The 19,714-nt window shown below is 36.9% G+C and overlaps 1 protein-coding gene and 1 pseudogene across 6 annotated transcripts in view; one reads left to right on the top strand and one right to left on the bottom strand.

The window, feature by feature from the left end:
* Nucleotides 1–19,714, top strand: part of TBC1D12 (TBC1 domain family member 12) — a 118,289-nt gene that overhangs the window by 65,757 nt on the left and 32,818 nt on the right. For all 6 annotated transcript variants that reach the window (XM_073904425.1, XM_025880879.2, XM_073904426.1 and 3 more), the window contains one exon: nt 16,966–17,081. Coding sequence is in view for 2 of the 6 variants with exons in the window: in XM_025880879.2 (XP_025736664.2) it covers nt 16,966–17,081 (116 nt within the window). In the remaining 4 variants the exon portion in view is untranslated. The remainder of the gene's footprint in view (nt 1–16,965; nt 17,082–19,714) is intronic.
* LOC112830778 (26S proteasome regulatory subunit 4 pseudogene) lies at nt 8,047–9,576 on the bottom strand (annotated as a pseudogene).

The following is a 19,714-nucleotide window of genomic DNA, read 5'->3' as shown; positions in this document are numbered from 1 at the left end:
CTATCCTTGTTTGATTTTTTTGTCTTTGCTCCTTTGTCAAAGATCAGTTTACTATATTTATATGTGTCTATTTTTAAACTGTGTTCTGTCCCATTGATACATTTGTCTTTTATCAGCACCACGTTGTATTAATTTTTGTAGTTTTATAGTAAGTCTTGAAGACAGGTAGTAGCAGTCTTCCAACTTCATTTTTCTCCTTCAATATTAAGTTTGCTATTCTAGATATTTTGCCACTACATATGAACTTTAAATCTTTTATTTTTATTCTTTTAAAAGATTTTATTTATTATTTGACAGAGAGAGACACAGTGAGAGCAGGAACACAAGCAGGGGGAGTGGGAGAGGGAGAAGCAGGCTTCCCACGGAGCAAGGAGCCTGATGCGGGGCTTGATCCCAGGACCCTGGGATCATGACCTGAGCCAAAGGCAGACGCTTAACTACTGAGCCACCCAGGCGCCCCTACATATAAGCTGTAGAATCACTTTGTTAATATCCACAAAATAACTTGCCAGGATTTTGATTGGGATTATGTTGAATCTATAAATTTGGGAAGAACTGACATTTTGACAATACTGACTCTTCCTGGCTATAAACATGGCATATCTCCCCATTTATTTAGTTCTTTTTGATATCTTTCATCAGAGTTTTGTAGTTTTCCTCATGTAGATCTTGTACATATTTTGTTAGATTTATACCTAAGTATTTCATTCTTTTGGATGCTAAAATGTAAATGTGTTTTAAATTTCAAGTTCCATTTATTTATTGCTGGTATATAGGAAAGCAGTTGACTTTCCTTGTATCCTGCAACCTTGCTATAATACTCTTATTAGTTCCAGGAGTTTGTCTATTCTTTCAGATTTTCTGCAGTGATAATCATGTCATCTGCAAACAAAAACAGTTTTTATTTCTTCCTTCTCTGTCAGTATACCTTTTGTTTCCTTTTCTTGTCTCATTGCATGGGCTAGGACTTCCTGTATAATGTTGACAAACAGTGGTGGGAGGGGACATCCTTGTGTTGTTCTTGATCTTAGCAACAAAACCTTGAGCTACCATCAGATATGATATTAGGTACAGTTTTTTTTTTTTTTTTGCTATTATAAAAAAGTGTGCATGTGTATCCCATTATATATCTGATAATTTCTTTGGGATAAGTTTTTTTTTTTAAAGATTTTATTTATTTGAGAGAGAGAGAGCACGAGAGGGAAGAGGGTCAGAGGGAGAAGCAGACTCCCCGCTGAGCAGGGAGCCCGATGCGGGACTTGATCCCAGGACTCCAGGATCGTGACCTGAGCCAAAGGCAGTCGCTTAACCAACTGAGCCACCCAGGTGCCCTTTTTTTTATTATTATTAACATATAATGTATTGTTTCAGGGGTACAGGTCTGTGATTCATCAGTCTTACACAATACACAGCACTCACCACATAACACATACCCTTCCCACTGTCCATCATCCAGCCACCCCATCCCCCCACCCCCCTCCCCTCCAGCAACCCTCAGCTTGGCTAGTATCCAAAATCTGTAAAGAACTTATCAAACTCAACACCCAAAGAACAAATAATCCAATCAAGAAATGGGCAGAAGACATGAACAGACATTTCTCCAAAGAAGACATCCATATGGCCAACAGACATATGAAAAAGTGCTCAACATCACTCGGCATCAGGGAAATACAAATCAAAACCACGTTGAGATACCACCTCACACCAGTCAGAATGGCTGAAATTAACAAGTCAGGAAATGACAGGTGTTGGCAGGGATGTGGAGAAAGGAGAACCCTCCTACACTGTTGGTGGGAATGCAAGCTGGTGCAGCTACTCTGGAAAACAGTATGGAGGTTCCTCTAAAAGTTGCAAATAGAGCTACCCTATGACCCAGCAATTGCACTACTAGGGATTTACTCCAAAGATACAAAAGCAGTGATCCGAAGGGGGCATCTGTACCCCAGTGTTTATAGCAGCAATGTCCACAATTATCAAACTATGGAAGGAGCCCAGATGTCCATCAACAGTGAATGGATAAAGAAGTGGTCTATATATACAATGGGATACTACTCAGTCATCAAAAAAATGAAATCTTGCCATTTGCAAGGATGTGGATGGAACTAGAAGGTATTATGCTAAGTGAAATAAGTTAGAGAAAGACAATTATGATTTTACTCATATGTGGAATTTAAGAAACAAAACAGAGGATCATAGGGGAAGAGAGGGAAAAATAAGACAAAATCAGAGAGGGAGACAAACCATAAGAGACTCTTAATTATATAAACAAACTGAGGGTTCCTGCATGGGGGGGAATGGGGTAACTGGGTGATGGACATTAAGGAGGACACATGATGTGATAAGCACTGGGTGTTATATAAAACTGATGAATCATTGAACTCTGCCTCTTAAACTAATAATATACTATATGTTAATTGAATTTAAATTTAAGAAAAAATAGTTCCTTTCCCCTTCTACCGCTAGAAGCATGAGGGGATTTTTCTCTAATCTTCACTCTAGACCTGGTAGAGTTACTGGAGGTAAAACTAAACAGAAGTATGTGGGATTGGGTTCTCTTGTAGTTTTAGCTCTCAGACCTGTGCACGCTGTGCCTCCAGCCATTTTTCAAATGATAGAATTATAGTTCCTGTTTTCCTGCCCTGGGATTTGTTCCCACAGCAGTTTGTGCTCGTGGCTTTCTGCTCTGTTTCTTTATATCCACCTACCTGTCTCCATTTTGGGGGGCACAGTTCACCCTGTGACTTTACTTCTCTGATAGGCCCAAGAAAAGTTACTAATTTTTTTAGTTTGTTTGACTTTTTTACTTGTTAGGATGGAGTGGCAACTTCTAAGTTTCTTCCATGCTAGACCAGAAACCAGAAGTCAATTTGCTAATGTTTTGTTAAGAATTTTCATTTAAGATACTAGTCTGTAATTTTCTTTTAATATCTTGGTCTGATTTTGGTATTGGGATAATGCTGGCATCATTGAATGCATTGAGAATGATTTCTTCCCCCTCTATTCTGAAAGAATTTGTGTAGAATTAGTATTATTTCTTCCTTAAATGTTTGGGAGAACTTGTTAGTGAAATTATCAAAGGCAAAGTTTGTCAACCTCAGTGCTATTGACATTTTAGGCCTTGTAATTATTGTTGTGGGAGACTTTCCTCTGCAATGTAGCATATTTACCAGCATCCCTACCCACTAGATGCCAGTAGCCACACTCCACCCCCACCCAGAGTTGTGGCAACCAGAAATGTTGCCTGGGGGCCAAAGTTGACCCCAGTAGAGAACTACTGACAAAAACCAAATATGGAGGTTTGTTGTTATTTTTGAATAAATTTTTAAATATAAATTCATTATTTTAATTGCCATAGGGTCATGAAGTTTTCTGTTTCTTTTTGAGTCCATTTTGGTAGCATGCTTTCAAGAAGTTTTTACATTTCATCTATGTTGTTGGATTTTATTGGAATAAATTGTTCTTAATATTCTCTTATTCTTTTAAAGTCTACTGGATATGTGATATGGATAGAGATCATCTCTTACATTTCTGATTTTAGTAATTTGTGTCTTCTCTTTTTTCTTGACCAGTTTTACCAGAAGTTTATCAATTGTACTGATTTCTTAAAATACATGCCTTTAATTTCACTGATTTTTACCTCCTCTCTGTTTCCTATTTCATTTATTTTTGCTCTTCATTTTTTACTTTTTCCTCTTAACTTTGGATTTGTTTTTGCTTTTTTTCTAGTTTTTTTTAAGGTGGATCACTGATTTTAGGCCTTTCATCCTTTTAATACAAGTATATTAAGCTTATAAATTTCCCACTAACCATGCTTTAGCTATATTCCACAAGTTTCAGTATTTTCATTTTTTTGCTCCATTTCAAATGTTTTTTTGTTCTTGTTGTTATTTCCTTTACTAATGTTTATTTGGAAGTGTATCATTTTAATTTTCAAATATTTCAGAATTTGCCAGATAAGTTTCTGTAAATGACTTCTAATTTAATTCCTTTATGGTCATATAATATACATTATACAACTTCAGCCTTTTTCGGTTTGAGACTTGTTCTATGCGTCAGACATAGCTTGTCTTAGTGAATATTCCTTGTGCACTTGAAAAGATTGTGCGTTCTGCAGATGTTGGGGGAGTGTTAAGTAAATGTCAGTTACGTCTTGTTAGAAAATAATGTTGCGAGAGTCCTGTATGATTTTTCTGATTTTCTGTTCTGTGAATTACTGAAAGAGGAATAATAAAATCTCCACCACAGTCTACTTTGTTGTTTCTCCCTTTCCTACATGTGTTTTGAAGCTTGTTTTTGTCTTCTTGATGAATCAGCCTATGAAGTTTTTGTCTGACTTTAATTTAGCCATTGCAGCTTGCTTTCAATTAGTGCTTTCATGATGTTTGTTTTTCTGTTCTTTTCCTTTTTATTCATCTTTATATTTAAAGTGGGTTTCTTATACAACATATTTGAATCTTTTTTATACCATCTGAAATGCTGAGCTTTTTATAAATGAGTGTCATTTAATGTCATTATTGATGTGACTTGTTTTAAATTTACCATCTTGCTATTTCTTTTCCAATTGTCCCATCTGGTCTTTGTTTCTTTTTTTTTCTCTTTTGCTGCCTTCTTTTGGATTAACTGAGTAATTTTAGTACTCCATTATATTTCCATTATTAGCTTATTAGATATATCCTTGTTTTAGTTTTTCAGTGGTTGACTTGACCAACAGTTCTCAAGTGTTTTAGTTTTACAACTCCTTTGGATTTGTAGTTATTAACAACCTCAAAGACTTTTTGCTTAAGTTGATTATCGTTTATTGCTATACCCCAAGTTAAAACTGAAATGTTGAGGTATTTATTAATTCATTTTAAAATAATGGTAGTAAAGTCATTACATGTTAACATAACACGTTAACATAAGTAACATTTATGTTAACTGTATTTTAAAAAGTATTTTTAAAAAACTGGTGGGGGGCACCGGGGTGGCTCAGTCAGTTGGGCGGCTGCCTTTGGCTCTGGTAGTGATCCCGGGGTCCTGGAATTGAGCCCCACGTCGGGCTCTCTGTTCGGCAGGGAGCCTGTTTCTCCCTCTTCCTCTGCCCCTGCTTGTGTTCCTGCTCTCGCTGTCTCTCTCTCTGTCAAATGGATAAATAAAATCTTAAAAAAAAAAAAAACTGGTAGGAAGAGTGCCATTGTTTTACTTTTTCTTATCTCTTTGAAGCCTGACTTAATAAAAGAAGGCTAGATTAAATATCTACTCTTGCTTTCAGTTTCTTGCTGTATGTTGTTTTGGTTTACATCTGTGAAGAGAATCTGGCCTCAAACTGATATGTACACAGTGTTTAAAAACAAAATGCAGCCAAGTAAATGTGAAGATCTAATTGGCTTTATTAAGTGATTTATGAATTGTAAAGCATCCCATTCAGCAAGTAGAGGGGAGCCCTGAGGAGCTGTACAAAATGGAAGGTTTTTGTAGGAAGGAGGGTAGGTCAAGAAGTTATTAGCAAAAGAAAAGAAAGGATGGTTTCAGGCAAAGTTGCCCTTTTTTAGGGAAGACCCTTTAAGGGGTCTTATGATGCAGATTACTTCATCTTCTTTTGGGGGGGACGGGGAGAGAGGATGGAGAGGGCCCAGTGACAGATTACCTCATTGGTACTGACCAGAAAATTCCTGACTGATTTTAATAAGACTACATTTCTGGGGCAGGTTGAAACTGCAGTTAGGTTAGGTATCAAGCCTCTGTGTGGTCTAAGTGACTCCATTTGGGGCCTGTGGTTTTCTTTTTAACAACTGTAAAGGGAAGAGCATTTTAATAGCCTTTTCAGATATTTGTGGATATTTTTCTTTGGTACACTCAAACTCAGCAAGTGGTAGTTTCTTAAAGGTTAAGTTCTATTGTGGAATCTGAAAATATGTAACTTTGTTATATTAAAATCCACTGGTCTCTCTTGCACTTTGAATGGATGTTTTTATCCCTATGTGGTTTCATAATATTATAAATTGATCATTTGGAAAATACTGGTTTGCCATATTGCAGATCGTTTAAATGTAATATTTTATTATAGACTATTTAAAAATTACAGTAATATCATCACTGACTTCATCTGAAAAATTTATTGGAAACTGTCAAACATGTGGCATTTATAAGTTTTGCAGAATTTCAATTTCACTTGAAAGGTTGACTTTTATCATTGACAGTAATTACTTTCCGTTGCTTTCCTTGAAATCACTAGCTCACTTCATCCTTTTTTGTTTTAATAAACTTTATGTTGGAATAACTTTAGATTTATAGAAAGGTTGAGAAGAAAATACAGTGAGTTCCTGTGTAATCATTCATTCATTTTTCATTAATGCTAATATTACTTGCATTATTCTGGACTTTTGTCAAAACTAAGAAATTGACAATTGACACTGGTACATCGCTGTTAACTAAACTCCAGACTTCATTTGGATTTCACCAGTTTTTCTACTTAGGTCCTTTTACTGTTCCAGAATCCAGTCCAGAATACCACATTGTATTTTGTTACCGTGTTTCTTTGTCTCTATGGCCTTTGACAATTTCTCAATTTTTCCTTGTTTTTATGACCTTGACACTTTTGAGTGGTACTGGTCAGGTGTTTTCCAGCATGTTCCTTAAAAGAAAAACTATTTTATCAACTACCCTCAGTATTTCTGACACCAGCTGTGTAGGGTTTTTCCCCCCATGCTGACCAATTCTTTGACACCAGCAGGGTGTCCTACAATTGAATTCAGTTCTGACACTGTTTACCTGGAGTCAGTGTCAGATTCCACAGCATAAGAGCTCAGTCCTGTGTGCCCGCCCCACCTCCCAACCCCCCAGAAGCCAATTCCAGGTCTGGGCTTCTAGTACTTCTGACCATCCAACTATAAATTGGAGACTCCCATGATTCCCTCCTTGGGTTTGATAATTTGCTGGAATGAGTCATAGGACTCCAGAAAATGGTTTACTTACTAGATTTAGATTGCCAGTTTTATAAAAGTTTAAAACTCATGAACGATCAGATAAAAGAGATACATAGAGCGAGGTATATGGAAGGGGTGTAGAGTGTCAGTGACTTCTCCATGCGCATCACCCTTGCACACCCCCATGTGTTCACCAACCCAGGAACACTCTATAAATTGTTAGGGCTTTTTATGGAGGCTTCATTAGGTAGGCATAATTGATTGACTCACTGGTCATTAGTGATTAACTCAACCTCCAGCACCTCTCCCCTCTCTAGAGGTAGGGGGTGGGGCTGAAAGGTCCAACCCTCTCATTACATGGTTGGTGCCCCTGTCAACTAGTCCCTATCCTGAGGATATCCAGGAGACTTCAGCTACCCATCATCTCATTAGCATACAAAAAAACCCCCACTTAATTCAGAGATTTCAAGGGTTTTAGGATCTGTGTGCCAGGAAACAGAGACCAAATGTATATATTTATTATGTCAGGTCCTCAGTTTGGGTTTGTTTGATGATTTCCTCATGACTTGACTGGGGTTGTATTTTTTTGGAGGAATAACATGGAGATGGAGTGCCTACTTTGTACAAATTTGAGAAAATAATCTGCCAGATACTCAAGTCTGGATAAGTATAGTTTGCTCTTAGTTTTCTTTTAATTAAAAAGTAGTGTCCATAGGGGCGCCTGGGTGGCTCAGTTGTTAAGTGTCTGCCTTTGGCTCAGTTCATGATCCCAGGGTCCTGGGATCGAGCCCCACATTGGGCTCCTTGCTCTGCGGGAAGCCTGCTTCTCCCTCTCCCGCTCCCCCTGCTTGTGTTCCCTCTCTGGCTGTCTCTCTCTGTGTCAAATAAATAAAATCTTTAATAAAAAAATTAAAAAATTAAAAAGAATGCAAAGTAATTAAAAAAATAGTGTCCATAATAAAAGAGGTTTGGCCCCTTTACCACTCAAATAATTGCACAAGTGCTTTTTCTCTAGACAACCATTGTACTTTGGTGTGCAACAGAAGTTCCTTCTGTATACATCTCCTTTTATCACATAAATTTTTTTTTTTTTTTTTTTTTGGAGAAGGAGCACACTTTATTAGGGACAGAGCACTGCACATGACCAACAGATGAAGGCAGCCTTGGGGGCATCCTACACATCATGCTCAAAAAGGTACACAGGAGATTTTGCTAATAAGAAAGATCAACTGGAACATGGGTTCCTCTGGGCAACTTCCCCAACCTCCCATCCCTTCAAGGGGGTCAGGACAACCCCAATCATTTCCTTGAAGGCACCTGTGGTCCGCTAGAGATACAGTCCCTCAGGGGTGCCTTCTTGTTTTTTATAAAGAACATTTTCTTTAGATTTCTTGAAGTCTTCATTTGTTACTTTCATTCTACGTTCTCTCAAGACCATCAGACCAGCTTCTGTACAGATTGCCTTGATGTCGGCACTGGAGAGGTCATCTTTAGCCATGATCAAGTCATCCAGGGTCACATCATTGGTCAGCATCATCCTGCTTGTGTGGATCTGAAAGATGCGCTTTTTAGTCTTTTCGTCGGGTAGGGGGAACTCAATTTTCCTGTCAATGCGACCTGGTCTGATAAGGGCCGGATCCAAAGTCTCTATTCGGTTTGTGGCCATAATAACTTTCACGTCACCCCTTGAATCAAATCCATCCAACTGGTTCAGCAGTTCCAACATTGTTCGCTGAATTTCTCTCTCACCACCAGAATTTGAGTCATATCTCTTTGTTCCAATGGCATCAATTTCATCAATAAACACGATGGATGGTGCGTGTTCTTCCACAACTCGAAACAATTCCCGAACGAGTTTGGGTCCGTCACCTAGGTACTTCTGAGTAAGTTCAGAGCCAACCACTCTCAAGAAAGTGGCTGAGGTTTGGTTTGCTACTGCTTTGGCTAATAAGTTTTTACCTGTGCCAGTGTTTTACCTGGACCATAGAGAATGACCCCTTTTGGGGGCTTTATACCCATCTCTTCATAATATTCAGGATGAGTTAGAGGAAGCTCCACAGATTCCTTGGTTTCCTGGATTTGGTTGTCCAACCCCCCAATATCAGCATAGGTTTCCTGGGGCGCCTTTTCTATCTTCATCACTGTGACCAAGGGATCCGTGTCATCCATGAGCACCCCTATGACAGCATGCACCTTGTGGTTGAGCAGGACAGAGCAGCCTGGTTCCAGCAGATCCTTGTCTACAAAGGAAAGAATGCTGACGTAGTGTTCTGAGCCCACAGATGTAGACACGATGGCATGATTGTCATCAATGATCTCTTCCAAGGTTCCTACTGACATTGGGGTCCCCCTCAGATCATCCACCTTAGATCTTTCCCCCTTTGCTTTTCTTCTAAAGGCTTCATTTGTTCCTGATTTCTAATGAATTCTTCCTCCATGAGAAGATAGTCTTTAATTCTCTCTAACTTCAATAATTTTAACTGGCACTGAGTGTGAGGTGTCACCAGTGGCAGTTTGCTGGCAGCATCTGGTCCCTTTGTTTTCTTCTTCTTTTTCCCCACTCTAGTTGGTACAGGAGGTTCATATTTCTTTTTTTTGTCCTTGTCATCCTTCTTGCCACCTCCAGGGCCATGACCACCACTCTGACTCTGACCCATCTTGCTTCGGCTGCTCAAACCTATCACATAAAATATTAAAGAGATGTTTATTATAGGTCAAGATTTAATATAATTAGTAATATTTACTGTTTAATCATAGATATTCTTAAGTGAAACTGACCAGACTTCCCCCATTCCCTTTTTGTTTTTTAATTGTGAGGACATGCCATGATGAATACAGTGATTAGTAGTACAGTTGGAGTCTGCCTTGATTTGTGCTAGAGTGCCAACAGTTTTATTTAACTTTGCTTTAGCACCAGGAGAGCTAATGTTAATACATTGAGAAGGACCAACTATTCTGAATATCGTTTTGACTTTGCAGGCCCAATGAAAGCATCTCTGGGACACTGTTGAGAACTGCTGCAGTAGGGCTTGTCATACTTTACCACAATCTACCCTCAAATAGTGTTTTATTACTTTGAGTATGATGTAATAACCTTACAATGGTATATTGCCATTCTTTCCCTTCTGATTTTTGTGCTGTAAACCCCTTAATACATTGATAATATGTTTGCTTTAAGTAGTCATATATCCTTTAGAAATATTTAAGTGACTTTTATATTTTTGTCTGTTCTTTATGTTTTTTCCAAAATGTCTTTTTATATTTTTCCATATTTACTATTTTAGTACTTTTCCTTTCTTTGTGTAAACTCATGTTTTCAAATGATATATTCTTTCTGCCTGAAATTTCCTTTAAAATATAGTTCCAGTCTACTGACAACAGATTCTCTCAGCTTGTTTGAAAAATTTTATGCTTTCTTTTTTTTTTTTTTGAGTAAACTCTGTGTCCAGTGTGGGACTTGAACTCACAACACCAAGATCAAGATTTACATGCTTTACCGACTGAGCCAGCTCGACACCCCTATTATGCTTTCATTTTTGAAAGATATTTAATCTCGGTATAGAATTCTAAGTCAACAGGGTTTTTTCCCCCCATTGTTTTATTTTTTTCTTTCAGCATTTAAAAGATTTTTTTCCATTCTCTTCTGACTTGCATAGTTTCAGATGGGTCTGAACATTCACGTCTCTCCTGAGTGTCCTGTGTATTCAGTGATGACTTTACATTTTGGTTGGTGGGAATGTGAATACTTCTCATCTCTGAGTGAGCTCTGCAGACTGTTTTTGCTTACTGCTCCCCAGTAACTGTTCTTTTCCCAGATCCTGTTTTTTACCCTGTCTTGTGTTTTGCCTTACACATGTGCAGGTTAGTATTTAGCCGAAGACTCAACAGGCCTCCTGTGCAGATTCCTGGAGCTCTTTTTCAGTGGAGGGCTTTCTTTTCTACTTACTCTGGTACACAGATTTTGATTCCTCTCAGCCATTCTAAACTAACAGCCAGTTTTTGTTTGAGTTCCCCCTTTCTCTACTGATGTCTAGAATAGCCTTCATGCGCAGTGGAGTGGTATTAGGCTTACCTTGTTTCCATTTGTCAGGGATCATCACAAAGGCTTTTTTCAGCAAGAAAGTTGCTATGAATTACCTAGTACCCCATGTGGGAATCTACCCTATCCCTTCAAAGAATTGGCCAGTTTGTGTGTGTGCATGCACACATAAGTGTAATTTTTAGGAATGTAGGTGAAAATAAAATGCTTATTTAAGTTTCTAATTACATATTCAAATCACATAGTATAAAAATAATGTGTGATAATGTTTTTTATTCAGAACTGTTTGCCTACATCTTTGAGATCAGTATGTTCGGAATCACTGTGACCAGTTTTGGAGTCTCTAACCCCAGAGCACATTATTTTCACTTTTGTCCAAGCTGTAGAAGATATAGTTCTTTTTTTTTTTTTTTTTTTTTTTTTTAAATAGGCTCCGCACCCATTATGGAGCCCAGCATGGGGCTTGAACTCATGATCCTGAGACCAAGACCTGAGCTGAAATCAGGAGTTGGACATTTAACTGACTGAGCCACCTAGGTGCCCCAAAGATATAGTGCTTTTGATTCTGTATTTATCTTCCTATGAGAAATTTTGTCTCAAGCCATAAATTTCCAAATGCATTACTTTTTTTCTTTCATTCTGTAGGTATAAAATTATCATCTCTATGGCAAAGTTTTTACTATGTTGTTTTTTAAGGTAATATTTAAAGGTTCTTTGTGATAGTTTGCAATCAGATGGTTAGACCTTCAGGAATCCTTACTTATTTTACATTGTTTCTTCCTTTCCTACTCCAGTTAAGCAAACAACAACAAAAAACCCCACTAATCAACAAGTGACCTTGCACACTAGCATTGATTGAGATAATTTCAGAATAACGTGTCTTCTCCAAAAAGTAATTTGCTGTCCAAAATTAATAGAGAGAAAGCACCCATAATATGAGAGATACTATTAGCAAATGGGCTACATCTTTTCTGAGCGATTATTTTGGGGAAAAACATCTTTTCTCTATGTGTATAGAGTATCTCTTTTATCTTGGAATTGGAAGACATTTTTTCTACTTTACTCTTATGGAGATGACAACAACTGCCTGCCATCTTTTGATCAGGCTTAGAATGATTGACTGTTTGATGCAATTTTTTTATAGTAGCAGAATAAATTATTCTACAGATCTATGCCCGCCTGCCCTTAGCACTGGTTTCACCTACTATTCTAGTTATCTCAATTAAAGTAAACATATTTCATAGGACAGAATATGTTGAGTGAAAAACAAAGAATAAATTAAATTACAGAAAGAATAAGTAAGCTTCATTACAACATCCTGTAGAAATACATTCCATATATTAAGTGCTTCTTGTCTTAAATTTGGCAGGTAGATTCTAACTACTCATAAAATAGGTCAGTTAAAACAGCTTTGTTGGCAGAAAATGAGGCAGAATCTTACAGTATTTTCAGGTGGTGAATCTACTGTAGCTAGCATTATTTACTGATTTCCTTGGACTATGATATTTCCAGTTGCTTTTTAATATCGTGAAGTTCTTTTATAACCTATAAAATTATCAGTGTTTAGCTCATTATTAAACTTCTGTTGAAGAAATACACGGGGGATTTTTATGACCTGATAATACACGTGGAATTAAAGTGAATTCCACCCATGAGATATTATTTGTTATATTTTTAAATGAAGTCTTATGTATTTCAATTAAATTTCAATGACTTGAGCCGTATGATCTCCCTACTGCCCTTGACTTGAGTTACTTAAGAGTCGTGTGATTTGCCTCAGCTACAGGCCATGATTGACTCACTGGTAAGGCTTATTTCTCAGGTCGTCGTGATACTTGTGGAATGAGATACTTACTGAGAACTTCCAGGAAGGATTTTTTTCCTTCTTTTTTGTGAGAGTTACTAGAAAAGCAGCTGGAGGATCATGAAAGTTACATTAAGGATGTGACAACTCATATTGTTGCAATCATTTCTCTGAGTACCAAGCCGTGAAGCCCACACATGGATGAAGACGTGGCTGAGGGACTGGTAGAGAAGTGGAGTCCTTGACTAATGCTCTGAACCTCTTGGTCAAAGACCAAAGTTAGCTGAGTGTATGGAATATTCAGTCCTATGACCTGATAAATTCACCTAAAACTGTTTGAGTTGGATTTTTGTTATATATTATTTTTTTTAAAAATCCTAATTTTTAAACTGAGTACTGATAAACTTAATATTTTACTATTTCTAGTATAATTTGTAATTCTAATCACATTAGAGTAGCATCTTTAATTCAGCAAATATTTTAGTCATTCCAGATACATAAACCTATACTATTTTCATATAAGGGTGGATTGATACCATGTTTTTTTAGCTTTTCTTGTTCATACTACCCTCTAGAAACTAAAAGCATTTTTATGCTAAGGATCTGTGATGGAAATTGCACGAAATACGACTTCTTGTGAAAAATACTTGAATGACAATTCTTTATAAAGCCCATTTGTAAGGTAGACACATAAATGATATGTAGGTGCCTCATTTTGTGTCACCTTTTATATTAAATGTATACTTATTCAGTTAATTTTTAATAAAAGACTACTTTCATCAAAGCTACACTTTAGGGGCACCTGGCTGGCTCAGTCAGTAGAACATGTGACTCTGGATCCTGGGAGTCATAAGTTCAGACCCCACATTGGGTGTAGAGCCTACTTAAAGCCTACCTCCTTTTTTTTTTTTTGTCTTAATCTAGACTTTTAGTGGCTCTCCATTGTGTTCATGAATTCCAAATATTTTCATCAGTGGAAGATTCCATAATTTAGCCTACACGTTTCCAACCTTATTTCCTATCTTTTTTCACGGTCAGTGAGATTAATGGGTTTCCCTCATCCATGCCCTTGCTCCCCCCAACTTGTTCTTTCCGATCCTTTCTGCCTATGGAATTAAAACCCATCATTTTTGCCCCAGTTCTGATCCTACCTGTTCAGTAAAATCTTTGTCAATTATCTACCATGAATGTAAGTGATCTCTCTTACAAAATACTTTATTTCTTCTTGTAAGAAAATTCAAATAATACTGAATACATTAAAGTAAAACAAATGCCCTTCATTCCTAGTCAGTCCTCCAGAGGAGAGCCTCTTAATAGTTCAGATTCCTTATTGTTTTTCTACATATATTTAAGCGTATGTGACATACTTGGTTATTCTTTTTTTTAAGTTTTTTTTTTATTTATTTGATAGAGAGAGACACAGCGAGAGAGGGAACACAAGCAGCGGGAGTGGGAGAGGGAGAAGCAGGCTTCCTGCTGAGCAGGGAGCCTGATGTGAGCCTCGATCCCAGGACCCTGGGATAATGACCTGAGCCGAAGGCAGACGCTTAACGACTGAGCCACCCAGGCGCCCTTGGTTATTCTTTTGATTACCATATTGGAGAGCACAGTCTAGAGGCTTAATCATATTTAAGTTTGATTTTTCTTTTGGCAAGAATATTTCAAGAATGGTGGTATATACTTCATACTGCATCATAACAGGAAACATCATCTGGTGGTCTTTTCTTGTGATGTTTAGTTGGATCAGTGAATTGTTAGCCTGATCTGCGCATTTTAAAGATCCCCATTATTCTCTCACTGAATGATTTTATCTATCTCATTTTTTAAAATTGTAATAGAAAAGCTACTTGACTGTTAATATAGTAAAGTAGTAGATTGTTAAAAGGCCAGGCTCTGGAGCTACACCATCTGCCATTTATGACCTGCAGCAAATGACTGCATATCTTTGTGTCTTAGTTTCCTCTGTTGTGAGTTAGGTGCCTCACAGGGTTTTTTTCAAGGATCAAATGTGTTAAATGTTTATAACAGTGCATGGTACATTGTGTCAGTAAATATTGTTAATATATTGATTTAGAAGTGCTATTTTGCTGTCTGTGCATTGGCATTTATTTGCATGGGAAATGCTTTATTGGGTAATATTTATTGTATTCTGTCTGGCAATGAGACCAGCTCACATTGTAGGAAACAAAGTGCCATTTAAATGATTAAAAAAAAAATTCATATATGTCTAGCATCTATGATTTTTTTTAAAGATTTTATTTATTTATTTGACAGCGAGAGAGAGAGAGAGAGAGAGAGAGAGAGAGAGTGCACACACAAGCAGAGGGAAAGGGAGTGCGTGCTGAGCAGGGAGCCTGACATGGGGCTCCATCCCAGGACACTGGGATCATGACCGGAGCTGAAGGCAGTCGCTTAACCAACTGAGCCATCCAGGCGCCCCACATCTATGATTTTTAAGAAGAAAAACATGAACAGATAAGGGGATTTGTTACATTTGAGTTTGTAACGAAGAAAAAAAATTGATCATAATTACATATATCCTATATATTAGGAAAAAGAAAAAGAAATGAGTGACCTTTGAATCTCAAAAGCTGTATAGTTCTTTGGGATGGGAGATAGTATAAATGAGCATACATAGTCTTTAATAACTTGAGAAAGAAGTCTCTAAAAATCCGGTGCAGTTTTCCAAAGGAGCTCTCAGATTAACAGAGCATAGATTTACTAGATGGAAGGGGAGATGCACAACTAAAGAATTATAAAACAATAATACAAACCTTTATAAACACTGGCAGTACTATAAAGTAAGCTAGAGTTTATAGAAAATGCTTAAAACAGCATAAATTTTTTAAAAAGTAATATCTCAAATTAGAAGATTAAGGATCACAAGACCATCAGATTTTTAAGGGGGATAGAACCATCAATTTATTATTTTACAACTGTTTGATTCAATAGGGAGAAATAGTCTTTGAGTTGGAAAAAATAATAATATAAAAAGAATTATAGGCCATGGTACGAAAGCAGCTAGTAAGTAAAGCACTTGATCACTTTAATTGCTTTTCATTTTCTTCATTTAAATTAATGTTTTCTGTAGCTGCCAGTAAAGACTTGCAAATCTACCCTTGAAATTGTATAATCTTTAAGAATTTTTTTTAAAAGATTTTATTTTATTTGAGAGAGGGCACGTGTGAGTGTGGGTAGGGGCAGAGGGAGAGGGAGAGAAACCTAAGCAGACTCCCGATGAATGCAGAACCCTACGATGTAGGGCTCGATCTCAGGATCACAAGATCACAATCTGAGCTGAAACTTAACTGAGTTACCCAGGCGCCCCCTTGAGGCTTTCATGAAAAATGTATTTGTTACCTAGAGATCATCAAATCTAGATTGATTTATTTTTTATTATTATTTTTTTAAAAGGGAAAAATGTGGATTCTGGAAACTATAAGCCTGTAATTTGTTACTGATTTGTTAAATTTCTGGAAATAATTTCAGTAGAAGTCTGTGAACATTTATGAAAAAATGCTCATCTAGAAATTTAAAGGTATCCACCAAGAACATACCATGTCAAATTCATTTCTTTTGCTAAGATTATCTGTTCAGATGAATTAGAAAAATACTGTAATAATAGTTTCTTAATTTTAGTGGTGTATTTGACAATCTTTTGCCATATTTTTGGATAAGAAATGGTGGATTATTGTTTACATTTAAGTAAATAGGTAGATTTATAGTATTTAGATTCAAAGTAGGTCGAAATTGAAAACGAGCATTTGATTACAGGTTTAGTGTTAACTCTTGGGAGAGGTCTTCAAGGCATTACAGTAGGATTCTGCCTGTGTCAACATTTCCATTATTGATCTGACTGAAGGGTTAGAAAGTAGGTTTATCTGCTTGTAGATTATTCAAAGCTGGACTTGGATAGCTGATACCATAGAAGGCAATCAGGAACATCTCCCTAAAACCTTAACTCATTAATGTACTGCATTCGTATCTTCCCCTTCTCTTAACATACTTTGATACTTTATATGTAATATAAATTCATGATTTTGATTGCTTCAGAGAAAAAATTTAGTGGCTTTTTTTTATCTGCCTCATGGTTTCACCAAATTAATGTATGAATTGTATCTTTTATTATAGTGTAATATCTTTAATGATACAGATTTAATAATACAAACTGAAAATTGGAAAAAATTCTGCATAAAGTATATTTTTATCTGTTCTAGGAATATGAAGCACGAACTGGGAGGACCTGTAAACCACCACCTCAGTCTTCAAGACGTAAGAATTTTGAATTTGAGCCACTTTCTACCACTGCCCTAATTCTTGAGGATCGACCATCGTAAGTGTTCTGGTCATCATCAGGCACACTTTATATTTTAAACTTCAATTTAATTTAAACTTCAGTTTAAATTTCAATTTAAATATATTGAGAAATTAGATATAGAAATGGCTTTTTTAAAGAAAATTTTTAAAAATCTCAGTCATGTATCCTAAAACTAATAGGGAAGAATATATTATTGATGTCCAGACTTTATACATATTTTCTTGACGTATCTCTGAGCCAGTGTTTGAAATATAAAATCTTTGCTTTTTTCATATCTATACTTATTTCTACCATCCTGCCTTATCCTAACAAGATAAGGCAATTATTTTTCCTTTCTTGACATTTAATATGTACTTATGATGTATTTGTCCTTGCCTTTTGGACAAATTTTGAAATTACAACTTGAAATAATAACTACTGACTGTCAACTAGTTGGTTTACTATTATAGAGAATATATATATATATATTTTTTTTTAAAGATTTTATTTATTTATTTGAAAGAGAGTATGAGTGGGGGAGGGAGGAACAGAGGCAGAGGGAGAAGCAGACGTCCCGCTGAGCAGGGAGCCCCACATGGGGCTTGATCCCAGAACCCTGGGATCATGACTTGAGCTGAAGGCAGATGCTTAACCAACTGAGCCCCCCAGGTGCCCCAAGAATATATTCTTAATACCCAGCAAAACATTTTAAATTCTTCCCTTTGCTTTTTCTGCCCTTCCCACCTCAGCCTTCCACAAAGCTGGTGTTCTTCCACATACTGTCTTTGATTTGTCATTAAACAAAAGACACCTTCCCTAAAGCAAGACCCCTTGGTTCTTAACTCATTTTCCCCTTCTTGAGCTCTCTGGATCTCTTCTTTCTCTTCTTCTAGACTTCTCTTTCCTTCCAAAGTAAAAATTCCTAACCTGTTTTGTCATTTTCCTGGTCTGCAGCTTTTTCCACCCATTATCAAGAGGAGCATAATAAAAGAATCTAGAGCCAAACAGGCAGAGGTTGAACTGAGTATTTTTTAGACATTGTGAGAGAAGAAAGGTTGGACATAAGTATATATTTTTTTTCATTCCTGTTGCATACCTTCACACTATAAGAATTGTGATCATGACACTCCTTTTAAAGGACTTGGTGAACATGTTCATATTTATTTTTCCATTGGCTAAAAAAAAAAAAAAAAAGATTTCCAGAAATTTAGTTATGAGAACATGTCAGAGTTTTATTTCCGTCTTACTGCCAGGGAGGAGAATGAACCAGGCCAATTCAGAGTGGTTAGATAAGCAGGAAAAGAATACCTGGTTAAAGACCTTCAGACGCCAGGCAGCCAGCTGAGCAGGTAGATGACTAGGTTCCCAGAAGAGTTTTCTTAAATTTGTTAAAGTTCATCCAAAATGGATTAAGCTCTTTACCAGGACTATTCATTTCTTCCCAGGAGTTCATAAAAATTCTATGCAAAAAGTTCTGTTCTAAACAGTATTGGGGACATGTTTTTCTTTATGCCATATTTTCTCATACAGCCAAACCTATTTCTGTAAGTCTTTAAGGACTAGGCTTTATCTTTGCCATCCAATCAAGTCTTTGACTTCAAGCTTCAGTGACTTCTGCTTCTCTTAAATTTTTTTTTGTAATTTATACAAGCATTTCCACAAAATTGGAACTTGAAATAGTACACTAGACACAGTAAATTTATAAGATCTCAGTGTACAGAAAATGTATAAACAACGGAAAGAATGACTTTCTTTTCCACACTGCTATCTGAAATTAATATGGGAATTATAATAAATATAGCTTCTATGCCGTTTCTGTGTGATTTTGTTCATCTATAATATAGAGATTCAACTTGACAGCATCTGTTCCCCTCAGTTCTGAGATGCTGCAATTTAATTAAAAAATTTGTTCACCTTTCTAAAATTGGAGGGGTCTTTTTTGGGGAAGTGATTTATATGATTTACCATTTATGTACCTAAAGCCAACAAACAAATGCTTTAGAATATGGGAGTACCTGATCACTCATTCCTCCTCTACTTCAACAGTTGAAAAACAGATCTAGAGAACCAATGAGAATGAAAACTTTGACTTTATTAAGGATAAAACGAGATGAGAATGCATGGGTGCAACCTGCATATTAAATGGCACTCCAGGGCACCTGGGTGGCTCAGTTGGTTAAGCGTCCAACTCTTGATTTCAGCTCAGGTCATGATCTCAGGGTCATGAGATCAAGCCCCACGCTGGGCTCCACACTCAGCCTGGTCTGCTTGAGATTTACTCTCCCTCTGCCCCTCCCTCTGCTCATGCACATTCTCTCTCTAAAATAAACAAACTTTTAAAATAAATAAATAATAAATGGCACTTCCTACTTTATCCTCTCTCAGAATACTCCCCAGCAGATCTGGGCCAGTTCACACACATCCCTTCATAGGCTGAGAAGTTGGAGCAGAGACTTGTATAATCTGTAGTGTTGTTCTGTTTCTGGATGCAGCCAAGTTCTGTCAATACCACTGCTTTATCTATGAGATAGCATCTGGGTGGGGGTAGAGAAAGGGGCAGAAGTTTTTCCTCAGCATGAAATTGATGTTGGAAACTTCCTCTTTCATAGGTCACAGTGATAGTGGAAGGAGGAGAATTTCCTCTTGCAAAGGGAGTTTGTGAATTGGTG

Source organism: Callorhinus ursinus, unplaced genomic scaffold, assembly GCF_003265705.2.
Source record: "Callorhinus ursinus isolate GAN/ISIS: 27379988/994484 unplaced genomic scaffold, GSC_fseal_2.0 scaffold20, whole genome shotgun sequence".
In the NCBI taxonomy this organism is placed as follows: Eukaryota; Metazoa; Chordata; class Mammalia; order Carnivora; family Otariidae; genus Callorhinus; species Callorhinus ursinus.
This window is presented reverse-complemented; position numbering and strand designations above follow the sequence as displayed.